The following is a 21731-nucleotide window of genomic DNA, read 5'->3' as shown; positions in this document are numbered from 1 at the left end:
TGCTCTTTTTTTAAAAGTTAATTTTCCTCTTCGGGAAACGCTGAGACAGAGGGAGGGGAGGAACCTGACAGCACCACCCGCCCCCAACACACACACACACACACACACACACACGCCTAGCTGGCTGGGGACATGGCTGCCCCCACTTCTGCCACCACCCCCCACCTCTGACCTGCAGGTTAGGGGCGTCACAGCCCTCTGTCACAGCAGACCACCTCCTGTCGAGGTCCCCCTGACTGCCAGGGCCTGGACCCCCTGGGTCGAGCTCTGTCTGGTGGGCCCCCACCAGCTGCTTCAGCCCCCAAGGCTGTGTCCCGGGTGCAAGAGCCCTAGGCAGCCATGGTGTGCCCCGAGTGCCGCCCTAGGACACCTCCTCCACCCACGGGCTGAGCCCGAGCCCCCGGAGCTGACACTTGGCATATGGGCAGGCGGCTCCTTGTGGGACAGACAGGTCAGGGTCACAGCGAGGCCGTGGGACTCGGTCCCCAGTGCCCAGGATGTGACGCTCAGCCCAGAGGCGGGGACTCTCGGGCCCAGCCACAGTGGTAATGCCGGCTGCTACCATTTATTGAGCATCTAGAACGTTGCAGGCCCCCCTGAGTCACGCCTACAGTGCACCCGCCCACTAGTGGGCATGCAGCTTTCGGGGGCTGGGAGTTACTGCCCCACGTTGCAGGCCAGGCAGCCGAGGTGCAGAGGTCCGGTGACGCGCCCACAAAGGGGCGGAGCCGGGCTGCACCCCCGGGTGTGAGGCCCCGGGTCCCTGTGCTGACAGCGGCCCCACGCTGGGCGGGGTCCAAGCTCCCTCGACAGAGCCCTGCCCGCCCCCGCCCTCCCTCTCACACAAACCAGGAAAGCGAGGCCCGAGGGCTGCACAGTGGGCGTTGTTAGCCCCGTGTGAGGAGGAGAACACGGAGGCACAGAGAGGTTGGGTGACTCGCCCAGGGCCACACAGCCGGTAGACGGCTGCCAGCGTTCCTCCCCGCTCAGGGGCCCCGTGTCCCCAGCTCCCCAGGCTGCCGCAGTGGCCGACAGGAGCACCCCCCACACACACTGTTCGCGTGTTTGCTGGGCACGCGACCTCATGGCAACTCACCCGCCGTCCCCCGCTGTCCCTGCCCAGGCGTTCGTGATCTCCTTCACGTCCGACTTCATCCCCCGCCTGGTGTACCTGTACATGTACAGCAAGAACGGGACCATGCATGGCTTCGTCAGCCACACCCTGTCCTCCTTCAACGTCAGCGACTTCCAGGAGGGCACGGCGCCCAACGACCCGCTGGACCTGGGCTACGAGGTGCACATCTGCAGGTACCGCCCTCCAGGGGGTGGGGTGGGGGCTGCGTGCGCCGGCTTCCTGGGAGAGCCGGGCTCAGGTGGGGCTCTCTCGGGGCAAGCCACAGAACAGCTCCATCTTCCAGAAAAAAGGTCCTTGGGTGGGGGTAGGAGCTGATCTATCCATTCCTTTAACTAAGAAACCCGGCATAGCCTCAGGCACAGCTGGATCCAGGTGCTGTGTGCCATCAGGCTCCATGGAGGTGCTGCCTCCCAGCTTGGCTTCCTGCACGCTGGCATCATTTGGGGGAGGGGCACAGAGTTCCCCCAGCAGCTCTGCACACAGCAAGCAAGCCCAGTGGCAAAAATGTCTCTCTCGGTCGTCAGGGCAAAGGTCCCAGGACCGAGTCTACTGGGCTCTGTGGGTAGCACTGATGGCGTGGCAACAGCAGACACTCCCAGCGGGCCCGACTAACCAGAGAACAGTGACGTGGTGGCCCACGTGTCCTGTGTCAGGGAGGGGCCCGCAGGTGAACATACATGTAGGTGGACGTGTAAACCCGGGAATGGCAGGAGGACCCGCTCCAACCCTCCGTCCGGTCCCCTGGGGGAGGGCTGGGTGTTGGGGCCTGGCGGCCTGGGGAGGGGCAGTAGTCCCTTCCAGAGGTCCCACCACAGGCAGGTGCACCGACACCTTTGTACGGTGTGAACGAGGCACGAAGAACACACTCAGCTCGGCCTGCTGAACTAGAAGTGAGTTCCAGGGGAAGCGTGACTAGGAAGAAGGAAGGCTGGGGGTGTAGGGCCCTCTCATCAGAAGCCCCCTCAGGAGTGTCCGGCCGATGTGTCCAGGGTCAGCTGGGGGCTCTGAGAGCAGGCGCCGGGTCGCAGGCCTCGGCTAGGAAAGCAGCTCCCCGCCCCACGTGTCGGTTGGGGTGCGCTGGCCACACCGGAAGAGGCCAACAACCCAGGGCGTTAGGGGTCTTGTGGCTCCCACCCCGCAGGGCGGTGGGAGACCATGAGCCAGACTGCCCTGCTCCTGGGAACCCGCTTTCAGCCAGGGCCTCCCCTCCCCCGCCCTTTGGCTGTGATCACCGCGATCACCTGCTGCAGGTGTGTGAGCGCCCTCCAGCGGCCGCGCCTGCGTCTGCCCCGCTCCGCCGAGAGGAGCTGGCGGCGGGCCCCGCGCCCAGCCTGGCCTGGGGCAGTGGGTGTGAGGGAGCTGGCCAAGCGGGGGCGCTGCTGGCTGCCGTTCGTCCCTGCACTGAAACGGGCCTGGTCTCGTGGCGCGCCCGCAGCCGCCCCCAGAGAGGACGTTATCCCCTGCCCGGGTGAGCCGGCGGGTGGCCGAGGGGAGCTAAGCAAGGAAAAAAAAATACGGTCCTCTCTGATAGAGGACAGTACGGGGGTGGCATCGGGCCCGTAAGCGGGCTTTGCGGGATGCGTAGGAGTTTGCCGGGTGACCCACGCACTTCGCCGCCTCCCGCCGCCGCAGCAGGCCGTGAGCGCAGGAGGAAGAGGGAGGGCGCATGCGTGTGGCGTCTGACGCCGGGAGGGCACGGGCCGCCAGCTCCCCTCGGAGCTCCGGCTGCGCAACCTGCTTGTTGCTGGCAGCTGGCACCGGGCACGTGTCCCCAGCCCAGTCACGTCTCCGGGGTTGGCAGCTCGGCCTCCCGTCCAGCTCAGTCCAGACGTGAAGCCGTGTGGGGGAGGGGCCCGGGCTGTGTGTCCCCTTCGGAATCGCACCCTGGGTTGGGCCCTGGCACACGGCAGCTGCTCAGTAGATGCCCGAGGAGGGAAGGAGGGAGAGAATGTCGATAGAGGCCCAGAGAGGCCGGCGGTGGCCGGTCCTGGGTCTAGGCAGGGGCTGCTGCGCCCACGGAGCCAGGCACCGCCCCTCCTGGTCTCCCTGCTGGGCGGTAACTTCTCAGGGACCAGCGGGAACGTCCCTGCGGCCCCACACCAGGAACCGGGGGTTGATTCGCACAGCTTTTCCAAGGCAGAGGGGGGCTCAGTCCCCTTAAACCCAAGCATCCCCCCGAATTCAAGGAGCAGTCGGGTGGGCCTAGGTGGGACAGGACCTTGGGCTCCGCCCTGGGCCTCTGTGGCCCCCCTGTGGAGGAGGAAGGGGATGGAGACCTGAGGCTCCTAGGAGTCCGCCAGTGCTCCCTCTGGTGGCGGGGCGGACAGACAGTAAAATCATGTTCACAGCCCCACTGGGTGCACGGTCGGGGCCCTGGGAGAGGGTGGGAGGGAGCTGGTGTCTCTGGGCAGCATCTGAGCCTGAGCGCTCGGGAGGGGGGTGGGCTGGCCCTGTGCAGAGATAGGGCATAGGGGCCAAGAGGTTGCAGCAGAGGGGTGCCCAGGACACCACGCCCCTGGGGCAGGTGCCAGACAGGCCCTGACCACACGGATGGCCTGTTTAGCTTCTTCCACAGACCTCGCTGAGAAAATGTTTAGCTTTTTCCAGTAGTTTCCCCCACAAATAGCGGGGAGACCAGACGGGTGGCTCTCAGACTGGGTCCAGGGGACCCCGTCCGCAGCTTTGTGGGCAGCAGGGCTGGCCTGGGATTCAGGGGGGCCGGGCCTAGGGAACCCCACACCAGTTCCGCCAGGGAAGTCCCACTTGCTCCGTGTGGCCCACTGGGGGTTCCGGGCGGGACTTCTTTTTAGATAAAGGGGTTCACCACACGGTCCCAGAGCCCACTTCCACAGGACTCTTCCTGGGGTCGTTTTCCACAAGGCCCCTCGGGCTCCTGGCCGCCTCCCTCCGACACGGAGAGAGACTCCCTGTCCCCCGGGGACAGCTGTCCCGGCTGAGGCCCTGCCGGCGGTCAGCAGCCCCCAGGCACCGCGCAGAACCCCAGGGCCCCCTCACAGACCCCCAACTCCTGCCGGCACCTGCAGGTACAAGGATTACCGTGAGCCCCCGTGGTCGGAACACAAGTACGACATCTCCAAGGACTTCTGGGCCGTCCTGGCGGCACGGCTGGCCTTCGTCATTGTCTTCCAGGTACAACGGGCCCCAGGCAGGAGCGGGGGGCTTAGGGGGTCTGGGAGGCTGCAGCCGGCGGCCGCCGCAGGGGTCGGGCCGCAGGGCCTGCTCTGAGCGCGGTGCGGGGCATGCTCCGGGGCCCGCCCTCCCGCCACCACGTGCCGCCTCTCCCCGCAGAACCTGGTCATGTTCATGAGCGACTTCGTGGACTGGGTCATCCCCGACATCCCCAAGGACATCAGCCAGCAGATCCACAAGGAGAAGGTGCTGATGGTGGAGCTGTTCATGCGGGAGGAGCAGGGCAAGCAGCAGCTCCTGGACACGTGGATGGAGAGGGACCCCGCCAAGGACGAGCCGCTCAACAACCACAGCCCCAGAGTCGGCCTGGCCGGCCCCGAGCACCACGCGGGCGCCCTGTAGCGGCGCCGCGCCCCGACCAACCGGCCGACCGATGGACACCTCTCCCGGGCAGGCGGCGCCCGCCCCCTCCACACCCAGTGGCTTCTGGGTTTGCAGCAAACCTTGAAGACCACCTTCTGATAGGACAACCTTTTTTTATTTTTTATTTTTTTTGGTCTTTCCTCTGTTTCCCTCCCTCCCCCATGTTTTTTGCACAAAACCATTATGCAGGGAATTTTTTTATCTTTACTTTTCAAGGTTAATCAGAATGATTGCTGGGGATGGGGTGGCGACACACAGCAGGGGCGGGGCTTGGCAGAGGCAGCTCTGGGGACCCTGGGTCTCCTCCACGGGGACCGGTGAGCAGGGCCACCCTCTCGGGTCCTCCTGGTGCCCAACCGATGCCACCGGCGTTCAGGGGCCCTGGGCGCGCACTGGTGCGACGGGAGGGAGGCCGGAGAGGCGGGGGAGGCCGGAGCCGCGGAGACCAGCCCCCAGAGGCCCCGCCTGCCTCTGGGTCAGAGAGGCGGGCCAGCTTTCACCGTCTTCTCCGCGGGTTCTGGGCCCACCAGTCCCTCTGGTCAGAAGGAGAGGACGCCTGGCTGTCAGAGGGCGTGGGAGCGGCGCCGGTGGGGTCCCTGCCGCCGGCCACACCCCTCCCCACCGCAGTGAGCTGACCGCCCCACTGCTGGGGTTCCTGGGGGGGGGGGGCAAAGCCGGGCTGACAGTGAGGGGTCCCCCGGGCCCTTCCAGGGAAGACAGAGGTTTCTAGGAGTCTTGGGCGTCCGGGGTGCATTTGCAGCTCTAGGATATTTATTGAGTCGTCTTTTTAAATCGATTCTACGGTGGATTTGAGGGTTGGTTTTTGTTTTTTTCTCTTTTTCTGTAGCTCAAAGGTGGAAGGAACGTCTCATTTTTTTTTTTTTAGTTAACCAAATACCACTGAGAGGAATTTAAAATCCTGTTACTACCAAAGATTTTTATTAATAAAGGCTTCTATTTTGGTAACTCTTCTCTATATTTTTACTTACAGGAATGTTACTGTTGGACAATTATGATTTTTAAAAGCTTGTGCGAACAGGTCTCGCGGGTGAGGCGGGTGACGGGAACCGGCGGCCGCCGTCAGACTAACCTGAAATACGGCCCTGAGGCGTCGGGGGGCGCCCAGGGAGACGAGGAGCGAGCTGCTTCCGCGGCGCGGGCAGGAAGGAGGCGGCCGGGTCTGTCCCCAGGTGTGGTGGCCCTGACGCCGACACGCCCGCCCGCGAGCACACGGCTGCGCTCCAAGTCCGAGGGCGCCCTGTGGGGTCGGCCGCAGCCCGCGACCCGGCGCCTCGGTTCTCCCGTGCAGGAAGCCGTCCCAGACGAGACGGGGTTTTGTATCTGAATGTTGTATTAAAACTTAGGTGATTACCAAAAATCCTCTCGTGAAAAGCATTTTTTTTCAAGTGCATGTGCACAGACCCAGAGGGCCGTGGCCGGACGTGCCCCCCTCGGATAAATCTGGATGCGCGACGCTTTCCTCCCCTGAACACGCCCCAAGTCTGCCCCAGGAAGCTCCCGAGGCTGTCCCCAGGGTCCCCAAGCCCCTGGCAGGTGGAGCTGCAGATCCAGGAGGGGCCTGCAGGCATCCCTTTCCCTGGATGACAGACACCTGAAGTGTTCTGCATGTTCCCGACACCTCCTCTGAGTCTCTGTGTGTGCTTGTGTGTTCGCATGTGCCTGTGTCTGTGCATGTGTGCGTGAATGTGTACACGTGTGTTGGGGCGGGGGTTGTCACACCTTCCCAGCAGCCTCTTCCCTGAGCCCCAGCTCTGGGCCCCGCCCCTGCCCACCCACCAGAGCAGTCCTGGGGTTTCATGGAGCTAAACTTCCCCCCAAGACTTTTGGGGACAACCCAGAGTCACCAGTAAGGTGGGGGCACTCGTTTCCACACCACCACCCGGTGGGATCACCAGAATGTCCTGGAAGGAGGGACACGTGAAGGGACCTCAGGCCGCACAGCCCTGTCAGCTGGGGACACTGGCCTCCCGGGTGCCTGGGTGGCTAGCTGAGGTGGCCCACCTCCAGAGCCCTGCCAACCAGCAGTGAGCCTCGGGCGCCCCCTCGTGCCCGCACGCCTCCGTCCCCGGGAAACCCTCAGCAACCCGCAAGCTCCCCGCGTTCTGCTTACTCACGGAGTCCTTGGTCCCAAGCCAAGGGCGGCACCTGGGGCCTGTGTCCACGGAGCCCTTTCCCCTCCTGGGTCCTCCCAGAAGCCTGAGGGCTCACAGGGGGACCCTCCGCCCCGCTTGGGAGGTGAGGAGACAGGGTCAGAGCCAGGGAGGGGAGGTGCCCCACATCACAAGGCTCCTGAGCATCTAAGACAAGACCGTACGGAGACCGGTATGGACATTCAGTCACTCAACATCCACAGGGGGGCGGCAGGCAGGCCCTGGCCGGTGGCTCCGCTGGCTAGAGCGTCACCCCAAACACCGAAAGGCTGCGGGTTCAGTCCCCAATGGGTAAGGGGGTGGGAGGATGACGGACAGACAGATGACTGACCTGTTCCACTTTTGGGCCGAGTGGACCTTGGGTTTGAGCTGGCAGCGTGCTGGGGAGGGAGGTTGGGGGGCACGTGGAAGGAAAGGCGGCGTGCCCCTACCCAGTGCGCCCACAGCAAGCAGCCCACCCCTATGCCCCCCACAGCACTGGGCGGAGGAGCTCAGCCCCGGGGGACCCTGGCCTGGACCAGCTCGGGCATCGCACCCCGGCTGCCCGGCTGCCCGGGGTCCTGCAGGACGTGCCTGGGAGAAAGGCAGCCTTCCAAACTGAGGCCTGGCTCCCCCCGCTCTGCCGTTACTTATTCACTGTGTCCCCTTCACTGTGCACCCCATCCCTACCCTCTCTGCCCCCCCCAGCCACTTTTATGGAAGTATAACACACAGAAAACTCTCTTAAATGTACAACTTCCAAGGAGCAAAAAAACAACAACAAAAAAAAACAGCGCTCTGTAGCCAGGACTCAAGCAGAGCGTCGCGGCACCTCAGGAGCCTCCGCTGGTGCTCCCTTCTGGTCAGCCCCCTCCCCCGCAACTGCAACCAGGGTCCCCACCGGCTGTGCCGATCCCACCAGCCAGCCCCAGCCGCTGGGGTGCCCGTCTCTGGTTTGGCTCGCGGGGCGTTGCTGCCCTCTGCTGGCGGCCCGTGAGAGCTGCGCGCCGGGAGGAAAGCACCCGGAAAAGCCCCGGCCAGGCGGCCAGGGCCGGCTTTCCGTTTGCTGACGTGGCAAACGGCCACGAGGGTAGTGACTTAGAACGACACGCGTTTATCAACTTCCAGTTCCGTGGGGGAAAGGTCTGACACGGGTCTCGCTGGGCGAGCGTCCGGGTGCCGGGTGCAGGGCTGGGCCCCTCCATGCAACCTTCCGGCCAGCGTGGTGGGGAGCCCCTCCCACGCGCGTCCTGGGACTAGGCCAGAGGAACCCCCCAGCCCCAAATCCTTCCTCTCATCACACCCGCGAGGCCGCTTCCGCCAGGGAAGCGAACCTAGTCCCAGGTGTGGGGATCTGGACGCTGGCATGGTGGCGGGGGGCGGGGCGAGCATTATCCCAGCAACCGTACACCCCCGTGCCTCAGCACGGAGACTTTTTCTGCAGAAAAAAACTCTGCCCCAAGCCAAGCCCAGAGCCATCGCGCGTGAGAGTGACTGAGACAAACAGGGAGAGGAACTAACGGGAAGAGGAAAACCAAAAGAGCGCGGAGACGCTCCCCAGAGAAAAAGAAAGGAAAAGAAACTGCTGATCAGCTGCACACACAAGGCCAGTGTGCACCCACGAAACCAGCACAACAACGTGGCACCCCGTCTCCCCGTGAAGACACGTGCTCAGGGACGCAAAAACACCCACCCCGGACTCCGTCAGAACGTCACACATTTGTGCACCAAAGGGTGTGGCCCGGATAGTGGGACGGCCCCTCCGGTGTCTGACACGGGGTTCACGTCCAGGACACACAAAGAACCCCTTCAACTCAGCAACAGAAAGGCAAGCAACCCAACTAAAAATGGGCAGAGGGCCCCGGCCGGGTGCCTCGGTGGGCTGGGCATCGTCCGCAAACCAGAAGGCCGCGGGTTTGATTCCCAGTCAGGGCACAGGCCTGGGTTGTCGTTCAGCCCCCCGTTGGGGTGCAGGCGAGAGGCAACCCATCAATGTTTCTCTCCCCCACATCGATGTTTCTCTCTCTCTCTTTCTCCTCCCTTCCCCTCTCTCTACACGTAAGTAAATAAAACCTTTAAATAAAATAAAAGGGGGCAGAGGACTTGAACAGACACTTTCGCAGACAAGTCATGTGCGTGGACACCCCCAGGGCTCAGCCCCCGGTCCCCTCGTCTTTCTGCCCTCCCTCCATAGTGACTCAACACGGCCTGCGTCCAGGCGCTCCAGAGAGACAGAACCAGTGGGACACCGGAGACCTGAACAGGGAGACCTGTTATCGCAAGTGGCCGGCGTGGTTAGGGAAGCCAGGAAGTCCCTCCCCCTGCCACCAGCTCGCTGGGGAACCGGGAAAGCCCCTGGTGCCGTTCGGTCTGAGTCTGCAGGTGGGAAAGCTGGGGGCAAGCAGTGCGAGTCCCAGTCTGAGTCCCAAATCCGGGAACCAGGGCCGCCGTTGGGGCCGAGGGCAGCTCAAGCCGAGAGAGAGCGCGATTCCCCCTGCCACCACCTTTTAGTTCTATGGGGACCCTCCACCGAAACTGGGGGGAGTGCATCTGCTTGACTCTGTCTACCGGTTCAAATACCAATCTCTTCCCAAAACACCCTCGCAGACACACCCAGAAATGCTTTACCGGCTCTCAGGGCGCCCTCGGCCCCATCAGGTTGACGTAGGTAAAATGGGCCAGGACGCGCACCATCGGTCCGCGGAGTACTCTCCAGGGCGCATCTCTGCCCAGGGCTCCGCTCCAAACCCTCACCCGGTGCAGCCGCTGTCCAGCCAGCATCTCTCACGGGTCCTCCCCCAAACCCGCCCGCCCGCCCGCACCTTCCCCAGGTCAGCCCGTGCCCACGGCATCCTTCAAACCTCGCCAGCACCCCCACCACCCCGGATGGAGCGACGGCCGCCCGCTCCTCCTCCCCTCTGCTGCGCTCGGCCCCGGCACCCTCCTCCCTCGTCGGGACGAACGTGAAGTCGGTGGATTCTTTCCCGAGGCGGAGTGATTCCTTCCTCCTACTCGGAGTTCCCGGCAGCACTGCTACTACGCTCAGTGGCCGAAAGGTGGGAACGACCGAAAGGCCCGCCCACCAGCCGACGACCGAAGAGCACGTGCGCTCCATCCGGGCGATGGAAGACTGTCGTCCGTGACAAGGAGCGAAGCGCCAACACCTGCTACGTCGGGGGTGAACCTTGAAGACATCCTGCTCGATGAAAGGAACCCAGGCTCAAAAGGCCACGTGGTGGATGGTCCGTTACAGGAACTGTCCGGGAGAGTCCAATTCAAAGAGACAGGAAGTAAAAGCAGTTGCCAGGGGCTGGGGGAAGGAGGGGGAAAGGAAGTGACCGCTAGTGGGTACCAGGTTCCTACTTGGGGTGATGAAAATGTGCTAAAATTAGCTAATGGTGAGGGTTGGACAACCTTAGCAATATGCTGAAAAACAGGGAATTGTACACTTTAAAAGGGTGAGATACATGGGGTATGAATTATCTCTCAATTTAAAATATATATATATATATATAAAGGTAACTCAGACGCCTTTGCTCCTCCACTCACACTCTGCAAGGGCTCCACCCTGGCGTGTGAGGCCCCTCCTAATCCATCCCCAGCCTCCCCCTGCGTCCTTGCCCGCACACCTGCTGCCCCCCCACCCCCCCGCTGCTCCTGGAACCTCGGCCCTGCTCTGCGTCTCTGCCCTGCTCCCGCAGTGCCCTGCCCAGCACACACCCTGCCCCTCACCCCCGGCACCTGCCCCGGCGAGCCCACCTGCTCACCCCTCCCCTCCCCTCCCCTCCCCTCCGGGCCCTGGCCGCGCTGACTTCGGGCACGCTGCACTTGATCTGTTTCGGAAGCTGGTGCACTGATGACTAAGCTCTGGCCGGCGGGGACTTGCCGAATTGGCCCCAGCACCTACTGCCTGGCACTCAGTAAGCTCTCAATAAACGTTGAAAAGCATTCAAAGCATCAGTGACTACGACTTTAAAAAATCAATTATCAATTAAACTTCAATACCTAAATAAGCCTGAGTCATCTTTTCCGACCACGTGTCCAGGGGGCACTACAGGACATGAATCATCACAAATGTTCACAAACGAAAGCATTTATTATCAGCATCCTTACTGCTACATTTCCCGGAAAACGCAGGCCCGCCCAGCCAGCCGGGCGCTCTCGGGACAAACGGGTTCCGGTCGGTTGGGAGAGGGTCCGGAGGGCGCAGGCGCAGAGGCCGTCCCAGCCCCGCGCCGGTACCCTGCCTGCCGCGCCCCCTGGCGGCGACCGCGCGCCTCCCAGGCGGAAATGGCTACGGTCAGGCTCCGGGCGCATGCGCGAGTCTCGGAGTCCTCGCGAGGCGCCGGATGTCCAGGCCTGACGCGAACTTCCGGTGGCGGGGTAGGAAGGACTTGATAAGAGGGAACCGGGGCAATCCCCGCCGCGCTGATCTGGGAGCGGGCGGCGGGCCGGGCCGGGCCGGGCGTGGCGGGCTGGGGCAGCTGGCGCAGAGCCGGGTTCGCGCCCGCCAGCTGGCCGCCGTCGCCCGCTGCCATGGACCCGTTCCTGGTGCTGCTGCACTCGGTGTCCACCCGCCTGTCGTCCAGCGAGCTGAGCGACCTCAAGTTCCTGTGCCAGGATCGCCTGGGCAAGAGGAAGCTGGAGCGCGTGCAGAGCGGCATCGACCTCTTCTCCTTGCTGCTCGAGCAGAACGACCTGGACCGCGAGAACCCCGAGCGGCTGCGCGAACTGCTCACCTCCCTGCGGCGCCGGGACCTGCTGCGGCTCCTGGACGACTTCGAGGCGGGCGCGGAGATCGCAGCGAGGACAGATGAGCAAGGTGGGCGCGGGACGGGGGACGGGACCAGGGTGGGGACAGGGGCTGTGCTGGGGGCCGGGCCGGGGGCGGGGGGCGGCGGGGCGGGACACGGGCCAGGACTGGAACTGGGGGAGGCGGAGCCAGTTTGCCCAGCGGTTGCGTTTGGGAGTCTGCCAGGCAGCGAGCCTTTGCCAAGGTCGAGTTTGGGATTGTTTTCAACACCCCCGGTGACCCGTGGGAGAGTCCAACCTCAGAACCGTGAGCTCACGCCAGGTCCCAGGCCCCGCGTTTTCTCCCCTCCCCACTCCGTCTAAGCAAATGAGAAAGTACCCGGAAGCGGAACGCGTTGCCGACCTCTGGGTGGAGAGGAGTGGCGCGGCCCGGCCCGGGGCTGCCGCGACGCCCGCGGGCCGCCCGGGAGCTAGTGCCCTTGGCCGGCGCCGCCCTCGGAGAACCAGGATGATAGTGAATCACGAGGATGCGTGGCCTGCGCCTGCAGCCCCTGTCTGAAGCGCGGTGCACGCTTGGTTTTCGCAATAACCTCGTTCGTTACAGACTATCTTTTGTCATTGTTCCCCTTTTACAGGCGAGAGGACTGGCTGGAAGGGATATTGACCGGCTTGCGGAGCCGGTCACTAACGGATCCCTGGGGTCGGAGCGAGGCAGGGTGGCCTCCAACGGGTGGTATTAGGGACAACACTGTTCCTCCGATCAAGTCCGTTCTTTTTTTTTTTTTTCTTTTTTAAATCTGGGTAAAGTCTTGTCGATTTTGTTTATGTTTTCAAAGAACCAGCTCCTGGATTGACTGATCCTTAGAATTGTGCTTTTAGTCTCTGGGTCACCTACTTCAGCTCTGATCTTGGTTATTTCCTTCCTTCTGCTCGCGCTGGGCTGTCTTCGTTGCTGTTCCCCCGGTTCCTGTAGCTGCGGGGTTGGCTGTTTGTATGAAATGTTTCCATCTTCTTTAGGTGGGCCTGGGTCACTATGAACTTCCCTCTCAGCTCTGCCTTCGCTGTGTCCCGAAGGTATAGAACTGTTGTGAGTTCATTTTCATTTGTTTCCAGACACTCCTGGATTTCTTCCTTGATCTGATTGTTAACCCGTTCATTGTTCAATAGCGTGCTGTTCTGTCTCCATGAGTTTGAATATTTTTTAACATTTTCCCTTGAGGTTGGTCTTTAGTTCCAGTCCCTTGTGGTCCGAGAAAATGCTTGATATGATTTCAGTTTTCTGGAATGTGTTGAGGCTTGTTTTGGGTCCTATCATGGGGTCTACCTTTGAAAATGTTCCGTGTGCATTTGAAAAGAATGTGTATTTTGCTTCTTTAGAATGAAGGTTCTATATATATATATATCTGCTAACTCCATTTGATCTAACACGTAGTTCAGTTCCACGATATCCTAGTTGATATTTTGTTTGGAAGATCTGTTCATCGTTGACAGTGGGGTGCTAAAGTCCCCTAGTATAGGCGTGTTGCTGTCTCCTGAGATTTTCCTTCTATATGTGGGTGCTCCTGTGTTGGGTGCATTTATGTTTACAACATTCATGTTTTCTTGATGGATTCTTCCCTTCAGGATTATGAAGTGTCCTCCCGTTTCTGTTTTGTCTCTGGTCAAGTGCGTTCTATAGCAGCTTCCTGCAGCGGGCAGCTCGCAGGCACCCCACCCCCACCTCGCCACCTGCACCCGGGGCCTGCAGCAGCGTCCTGGAGTAAACGTGAGATTCCCGCAGCGGGCAGCTCGCAGGCACCCCACTCCCACCCCACCCGCCACCTGCACCCGGGGCCTGCGGCAGCGTCCGGGAGCAAGAGTGAGACCTGACTCCAGCAGGGTTCCTGGGTCACCAGCCGTGTTCTCAGAGCCCGGGGGCGGGAGGGTAGGAGATACCTTGGGGGCGCCCCTTACACTCTTCAGGCTGTGGCCTGGAATTGGTCATTGGGTCACTGAACCCAAAAAGGAGATAAACGTGACACCGTGGTGTCACTCCATAAGAGCTGGCGCTCCTTGGTGGCAGGCTGAAGGCGTGGCTCTGCCGGAGAGCAGACAGACGGAAGGCCACGTGGGACGTGTGTTTTCAAGGCTGTCCGGGGGGGGGGTGCTCGCTGGGCACACTGAGGAGGGGTCTGCAGGACCCGGGGAGCAGTTCAGGGGCTCGAGCGTGTGCCTGGTTTCTGTCCATGTAGTTACTGTGTGTCGGGGGGAGCGCGCCAGAAGGTTAAGAGCAGGAATGGGGCGTCAGGGGTGGTTTGTTATTACTCTTCCAGAAGGCGCTGTAGCATAGTGATGGATCCAGAGCGGGCCGGGGCACCAGACCGTCAGGGTTTTGCACCCTGGCTCTGCCATTGTCTGGCTGTGTGTCCTCAGGGGAATCACTGGCTCTCTCTGTGCTCAGTTCCCTTATTGGTACACACGGTCGTAGTAACACAAGCGACCGCCTCCCAGGGCCGTCGGGGCTCCGGGGTGGGTGCACGGCTGACAGCGCCTCGGTGGCCTGTAGCCGGGGCCCCCCAGCCCTCCAGCAGGGGCACTCCGAGCATCGTCTCTGCCCTCCGCTCTCCCCTCTCCCGTTCTGGAGACGGCCCGTCGTGCTCTGCCGCCCCAGCTCGCCGACCTCGGAGTGCCTTCAGCAGACGAGGGCGTGGTGGCCGGGGCCGGACACTGGTGGTCAGTCAGGGCAGCTCCCCAAATGAGCGTTGGGGCGCGTGTCAGTTTCTCGGGGATGCTGTGGGAGTCACCGCACACTCGGTGGCTTAAAGCGCTCACAGCTGGTCGGGGCCAGAGTCGGAAACCGGGGTCCCAGGGCCACACTCCCTGGGAGGGTAGGGGGTGAGGTGGGGTCCCCCCTGCCTCGTCCAGCTTCTGGGGTGGGGGCTCCAGGCGTCTTGGCTGTGGCCCCATCACTTCAGTCTCTGCCTCCGTAGTCACGAGGCTTCTGTGTCTGTCCTATGGGGACACGTGCCGCTGGGTTTAGGTCCCGCCCATGTAACCCAGGACGACCTGTTCTCGAGATCCTCAACTCACTCACATCGGCAGAGACCTTCTTCTGATAACACGCATGGCTCCGGGGACGTGGCGTGGGCGTGTCCTTTCGGGGCCACAGTTCCGGGCAGGGGAGCAGCCCCCTTTCCTCCCTTCGGGCTCTCCCAGCCCCTCCCTCGGTTCCCGGCCCTAAGCAGGGAGCTCCCCTGCAGCCCGCCCCAGCCCTCGGGTGTCAGCGGGCCATCCCCCCAGGGGCCTCCCAAGCCCCCAGCGAACCCCGTTGCTCTCTCTCCCCCTAGACTTCCAGGCGGCCTTCGACATCATATGTGACCACGTGGGCAAGGACTGGAAGAGACTGGCGCGCCAGCTGAAGGTGCCCGACCCCAAGATCGACGCCATCGAGGTGAAGTACCCACGGAACCTGGTGGAGCAGGTGCGGGAGTCGCTGAGGGTCTGGAAGCGAGCGGCGCGGGGACAGGCCGAGGTGTCCCACCTGGTGCAGGCGCTGCGGGCCAGCCGCCTGAACCTCGTGGCGGATCTCGTCGAAGAGGAGCAGCAGGCCCGGAGCCTCCGGAGTGAGAGTGGCAGCGGCACCGTGTCCCTCGAGTCGTGGGACTCGGACGCGCCTGTCCCAGGGGCCTCCTCCTGACCCTGCCGCCCTTCTCCCCGGGGACGACGGGCCTCTGCACAGCTGGGCTCCAGTTCCCGCCACGGGGTCGGCCAGGCGCTCTGACAGAGGCTCCTTTGATGACGACGCACGGTCCCCGCCCGGGGCTCCGCCCCAGCTCGGCTGCCAGCTGCTCCGGCGGCCTGTCCCCCGGCGCCACGCGCGGCGTACGCCAGGCCTGCCCTCGGCGGGCACTGCCGCCCCGGGACCCCCCTCTCCAGCCCCCTGGAGCAGCCTCTCATCACCCACCATGTGACCTAATCCCACGTGACCAAAGCTTTCATCTTGAGCTGCAGGATCCGGGAGGTGGGGGGCGAGAACGTGCCCCCCACCCGTGCTCCAGGGCCTGGCGGGGCCCAGCCCCGGGCAGCTGCAGGCCCCTGAGTCAGCCGTCGGGTGGGGTGAACGAGCAGGAGAAACTGCCCCCTGGAGATGGGGGCTCCCAGCCGGACAGACACCTGCACCTACTCCACCGGCCCCCACGGGTGGCGGGGGGCTCCCCCATGACGGCCCCGGGCCAGACTGGGAGGCCCGTGTGAGCAGGGCCAGCGTGGCGGCCCGGCTCCAGGAGAGAAGGACGAGCACGGGAAGACACGCGGCACACGGGGAAGGCTCAGACCACCGTCCGCTGACGACAGGCCCGCTGGCCTTCCCATGTCCGCCGACCCGCTGTGTGCTCGGACACGGGCCGGAGGGCGGGCGGGCGGGCTTCCGAGTCAGGCCCGGGGCCGTGGCCTGGCCTGGCCTCTGGGCTTGTGTCCACACCCAGGGAGCTTCCAGCCACACTAGGTGCCCCCCAAACCCACGACTCCTTGCTCCTCGGTGCCTTAAACACAAGCCGTGGCGTCGCGCCCGGAGGCTGGTCGGAGGCCGTTGCCGCGCTTCGAGGTCCCCGGAGTCGGTCGCCTCTCGTCTCAGGTCTGAACTGCCCTGCGGCACGGAGCGCCTCCCTGCCCATGACCCGGAGGCTGCTCCCAGGTGGCGTGTCCTCAGTGTCGTCTCCCTGGGGACCCACGTGCCCGATGTCCCATCAGAGGGATGGTGTTTCTGGTTCTGATGGGGGGGGGCAGCGGGCCCAGTGCTCCCGGCGCGCGGGGTCAGCTCCGTCGCCCTCTGCCCGCCGCCCCCCAGGGCCCCCAGCCCCCCACGCCCCAGGCGGCCCTGCTCTGCGGTCCCACACGGGGCTCTGTGTGTCGCCCCGTCTCCAGGGTCACCAGCACTCGTGGGAGCCTCGTCTGTTCCATCTCCTGCCCGCTCCCTGGCCTCAGTCCTCTTCCCCATCTCCCGGCACCTGCCGGGGTCACGGGCCGCCGACCCCTGGTGCGCCTCCGCAGCCGTGCCCCGCCGTGGGGCATGGGGCGCCTCTCTTGACCCCCCCCTCGTGAAGCACCTCTCCTCTCCGGGTGCCCAGCCCCAGGCCCCTGGTTCTGCCGCGCCTTTCCTGGGGTGCCCAGCTCTGTACTGGTCACTGTGCAAGGCCTTTTACTGTGCGAGAGCATAGTCCCAAGTGCCAGGGGCTGAGACGTGGGCCCTGGAGGGCAGGCTCTGTGTCTGCCCAGCCGTGTGAGACACAGACCAGGGCCGGCCGGCCCAGGCACCGCAGCACCAGCTCCTCCGCTCACAACTACCTCACCAGCGTCTTCCTACAGGTAACTGAACCACATGGCGTGGCAAATGGAGCCCAGCCTGATGCAAAAAACCTGTGGGGAGTGATTCACCACACAGGACCCAAACCCACGGAGGATTGGTTCTCCCGTGGGGAGCCAGGCCTGCATTGGGCCTGGGCTGCTATGAGGCTTGCTTTGGCTAAAGCTCCCTCACCCTGGATGGAGGCAGCAAAGGTCTACTGCGTATCTTTAAAGTCACTTCTTAAAATCTGCTAAACCTCCCAAGTATGGAGTGTAACCAGTTCAACCACCTTTCCCCTTGAGCTGCAGCATTCTTCTCTTTGAAGTAATTACCAACATCCTTTCCTTTGTTATCTGTAAAAGGTAGCCACCTAAAGCGAACCCGTGCATAGTAAATGAGGACCAGCCTGCATGTCACGTGCCCAGAAAAGCAACAAAGGCCGGTCCAGGCGGGGGTCGGGCCCCCTCTCACTCAGAGAGTGTCCTGCGGTCCGGGTGAATTTGTGCGCCGCGGCCACAGCACTCAGACCCCGTGGGCCAGAGTGCACATCTTCCCACAGCCTGTCCCCCCTGGGAATGAGCTTCACCACCTCCCTGGGCCACCCAGGCTCTGCCCTTCTCTGCCCCGCCCACCCCTTGGACCCAGCCTGCAGACCCCTGACTGCGTCCTCAGAACCACACGCTGTCCGCACATGTTTTGTTTCGGGTTATTTCCACGATCACTGCTCTGAGTCCTGATGCTGGCTCCAGCATCGCTGTGCGTGTCGCTTCTGGGACCAGACGGGCGAGCACGCCGGGGCCCTCCGTGCATGGGCACAGAGGCAGGACTTGTCTGGTGCCAGGAGCATCTGCAGTTGAAACCTGTTCCCGTCAGAGCAGTCCTCAGCATTGAATCTGATTCGATGAAGACACCGGCAGGAGTCACGCATGCCCCGGCCTGTGTGGCTCAGCGGGCCAGGCGCCAGCCTGCGAACCAAAGGGTCATGCGTTGGGTTCCCAGCCAGGGCACAGGCCTGGGTTGGGGGCCAGGTCCCTGCCAGGGGGTGTGTGGGAGGCAGCCACACACTGATGTTTCTCTCCCGCTCCCCCGCCGCCCCTGCCTCTCTCAAAAAAAGTCTTCGAAAAAAAGTCACACATTTACCCACTGCATTGTCACCAAAGAATGCAGGCCGATTCAGTGGGGGCGTGGGGTCCTCCCAGAGGGAGCCACGTGACGTGTGGCTGCAGCTCTCCTGGGTTGAACAGAAAACTATCTTGGACCCTTCGCGTCACCCCAGCACCAGGCAGGCCCAAGGCCCCCAGTGTCCCAAAGCTGCCTGATGACGGTGTAGGCACGAGGGGACAGCTTTGTCCCACCAAACTCACGTGCCGAGGGTGGGACAGCCGCACAGTGTCATGGGCGTGCTCAGGGACATTTAAACGTGGCAGAAAGGTCACATCAGGTCGACCAAAAAGTCCGTTTTGTTTCTCTGTGAGGCTCATGGCTCTCGGCGGTCTTCAGCTGGGTTCAGGACAGTCTTATTAGCGTGTGCTGGGCTGCTGCCACGTCCTCGTGCGCCCACTCAGTTGTTCAAGCGTGGCCGTCCCCATCTCCCCCCCCCCAACTCTCCCCTGGCCGCCCACCCCACCACGCTGTCCTCGTCCGTGGGGCCTTCACACGTGCACCTTGACTTGACCCTTCCCCTCTTTCCCCCATTACCCCCTCTCCCCGTTCCCCTCCGGTCACTGTCCGTTTCTTTATTTCCACGTCTCTGGTTCTGTTTTACACTCTTGTTCGTTTTGTTGGTGAGGCTCCACTTACAGTGAGAGCACAAGCCTGGAATACTTCACTTAGTGCAATGCTCTCCGGTCCCATGCAGCTGTCTCCAAGAGCTCCCCGCAAAGGGCGGGAGCCCCTCCTTTCTGCAGCATAGCATTCCGCTGTGTGCACATGTACCGCAGGTTTTTTTACCCACTAAATTACTGATGTGGGCTTGGGTTGTTTCCAAAACTCCAATTAATGCTTCTATGAACACTAGGGCACACAGGTTCTTCTAAGTTGGTGTTTCGGGGCTCTTGGGGTACAGCCCGGTCCCCGGGATCACTGGCACAAGAGGCAGTTGAAACTTTCGTGCTTTGAGGAAGTTCCATACTGTCTCCCACAGCGGCTGCCCGCCGGCGGCGCACTGGGGTTCCCGGTCTCCCCGTCCTTTCCACTGCATGTGGAGAGGTTCATTTGTCTGTGATGGCCGTTCTCCCTGCTGTGAAGCGGTATCTCGTCGTGGTTTAATTGTGCATCTCTGGTGGCTAGTGACACTGAGCCTCCCTTCATGTGGCTCGGGCCCTCTCTGTGTCCCCTCCGGAGAAGTGTCTGTCCGGGTCCTTTGCCCATTTTTTAATTGGATTGTCTGTCTTCCTGGAGTGGAGTCGTGTGAGTTCTTTCTATATTTTGCAGATGGAGCCTTTGTCTGAGGCATCGTTGGCAAATATATATTCCCATACAGTCGACCCTTGTCATTTTGCTGACGTTTTCTTTAGCCTTGAAGCTTTATTTGCTTGCTGCAGGGCACGTGGCCGTGAGAAGACCACTGCACAGGGTGTCGGAGGCTTCCCAGCCTGTGTCCCCTCCAGGACTTACCGTGCCGCGGGTCCTGTTGCAGCCTTTCCTACACCGAGTTTCTTCTCATAGACAGTGCGGGCTGGTGGTGCAGTTGCCTTTGTTTGCACGGAGCTGCCCGGCCCTCCCAGCACCATTTGTTCAAGAGGCTACTCGTGCTGCACTGTGTGTTCGTGCCACTTTGTCACACGCCGGTCAACCGTAGGGACCTGGGTTTGTCTCTGGGCTCTCTGTTCTGTCCCCGAGGTCCCCGTGTCCGTTCTTACTCCAGCCCCGGGCTGTGTCAGCCACGGCGGCCTTGCGATGCGGTCCGGTGTCGGGTGTAGTGCTCCCTCCCGCTGCGTCCTGTTCCTCAGAATCGCTGAGGCTCTTCGGGGCCGTCCCGGGGTCCCCGTGAATGTTTGAAGTGTTTATCTTATCTCTGTGAAATGTACCATGGGTGCCTTCATAGGAATTACACTGAATCTACAAGTTGCTTTGAGCTACATGGACATTTCGACGATGTTAATTCTTCCAATACATGAACACGGTATATGCTTCCAGTTATCTGTGTCCTCCTTAACGTCTCTCTTCAGTGTTGTGTAGTTTTCTGAGTCCTGCTTTCGCCTCCTTCGTTGGGTTTATTCCCAGGTCTTTTATTTTTCTTGTTGCAATGGAATTACAAATGGGATTTTTTCCCCCCTAATTTCTGTTTCTGCTGTTTCATTGTTGATGACATTGTTATGGCATTTTTGTACAAAAATGCCATACTTTCTTCAATATTGTCTTTGTTATACCAGGGTGCCTTTTAAAAACTCCTAAAAAATGGTCAATTTTTGTGTGGCCATTAGCACTGAAGATGGAAGAATACTGAACAGTTTCATCACATTTTGCTTTGTTATTGCAAGAAGGATAGAGACACGACTGAACCACAAAGGGATACGTGTGCAGTGTCTGGAGAAGGTGCTAGGACCCGTCAGACGTGGTCGCAGTCCCCGGCCTGTGAACCGAAAGGTCATCTATTCAGCTCCCGGTCGGGGCACAGGCCCGGGCTGCGGGCCAGGTCCCCAGCTGGGGGCACATGCGAGGCAGCCACACGCGGATGCTTCTGTCTCTTCCTCCCTTCCTTTCTAAATAAATGAAATCTCTAAAAGTAAGGAAATTGTATTCATTTTATAGGCGTCTCTCTCTAACTGGCAGTTTTACTGATGTCTTGTAGTTCGCGAGGGTTACGCGCATTCGCCACCCGGCCTTACGTCCAAACGCACCAAGGCGGCCGCAGCCGCACCCTCGGGGGCGAAGCCTCGCTCCTCACTGCCGCCTGAGTCCGAGTCTCGGCGTCCGGAGGGGTTGCCCGCGGGAGGAGCCTCGCTGCACGTGCTCCCGGACCCCTCGGGGTCAACCCTGGCCGGCCCGCAGCATCCTGATGCCCAGGAGCGACGCCGGCCACCTGCCCAAGCTGTTGCCTCCCCTTCCTCCCAAAGTCTGACAGCGGCCTTGCCTGACCTCGCTGCCAGCCGGCGGCCCCTCCTGCCCAGTCCGGCCCCGCCCTGCAGATGTGCGGGCGAAGAAACAAACTCCAAGACTGGAGGGCCAGGCCTGGGTGTCCCGGGTGGGGGTGGGGCACCCAAGGGTTTTGGAATCCCCAGTGCACTGGTCAGGGTGTGAGTTCCTGCTGGGCGGGTGTGGGCAGGCCGCCACCCACCAAGGCCCAGTGCCCCAGCCAGCACTCCCCATGGTGACCAAGACCCAGAGCCTGCCCTTCATGCCACACGGTGGTGCAGGCATCTCTTTGCTCGGGTATCTGAGCTGTATGCTCCATCTCTGTCCACCCATCTAACCACGCAGCCAGCCAGCCAGCCAGCCAGCCACCCATCCATCCATCCATCCATCCATCCACCATTTACCCATCCACCCTCACATTCATTCAGTAGACTGCTAGCATAGGGCTCAGCCTGGGACTGCCCACGTCACCTTCCTCTCGCTGGGTGGCCCCGCAGGGGAGCCCTATCTCCCCAACCTTAGTCACCTGGTAAGACCCTCCCTCTCCCCGGCTGCTGAGATGCGGCGTGGTGAGTGACCGGCAGGTTGTAAAGGTCCCTCACTGTAATCATTTTAACTTCCCGAGGGACGTCCTGTTTTACACAGCCTGCCCATGCACCGTTACAGCTCACCTGGGGGGGGGCACATACCTCTCCCGTGTGTGTTCCCGGAGACCTCCGGA

The 21731-nt window shown here is 62.1% G+C and overlaps 2 protein-coding genes across 6 annotated transcripts in view; both read left to right on the top strand.

The window, feature by feature from the left end:
- ANO1 (anoctamin 1) overlaps nt 1-6086 on the top strand; it is a 142472-nt gene extending 136386 nt beyond the window's left edge. For all 5 annotated transcript variants that reach the window (XM_045855236.1, XM_045855240.1, XM_045855237.1 and 2 more), the window contains 3 exons: nt 1124-1308; nt 4180-4285; nt 4445-6086. In XM_045855236.1, the coding sequence (XP_045711192.1) occupies nt 1124-1308; nt 4180-4285; nt 4445-4687 (534 nt within the window). In that variant the 3' untranslated portion in view covers nt 4688-6086. The remainder of the gene's footprint in view (nt 1-1123; nt 1309-4179; nt 4286-4444) is intronic.
- Nucleotides 6087-11210: 5124 nt separating this feature from the next.
- Nucleotides 11211-20664, top strand: FADD (Fas associated via death domain). Its single transcript, XM_045854930.1, has 2 exons — nt 11211-11680; nt 14937-20664. Exons 1-2 carry the CDS (start codon nt 11395-11397, stop codon nt 15284-15286), a joined length of 636 nt encoding a protein of 211 aa, XP_045710886.1. The 5' UTR covers nt 11211-11394; the 3' UTR covers nt 15287-20664.
- Nucleotides 20665-21731: the final 1067 nt, after the last annotated feature.

This window comes from Phyllostomus hastatus, unplaced genomic scaffold, assembly GCF_019186645.2.
Source record: "Phyllostomus hastatus isolate PE091 unplaced genomic scaffold, TTU_PhHast_1.1 phas_scaffold_11, whole genome shotgun sequence".
NCBI lineage: Eukaryota > Metazoa > Chordata > Mammalia > Chiroptera > Phyllostomidae > Phyllostomus > Phyllostomus hastatus.
The sequence above is the reverse complement of the archived record's forward strand: the minus strand, read 5'-3'. Positions and strand labels throughout refer to the sequence as shown.

What these genes read in the sequence shown, in the direction of transcription:
- FADD (XM_045854930.1), top strand. Translation starts at nt 11,395, where the DNA reads ATGGACCCGTTCCTGGTGCTGCTGCACTCGGTGTCCACCCGCCTGTCG. An exon ending in AGCGAGGACAGATGAGCAAG is followed by an intron (nt 11,681 to 14,936) that starts GTGGGCGCGGGA and finishes CTCTCCCCCTAG; the next exon opens with ACTTCCAGGCGGCCTTCGAC.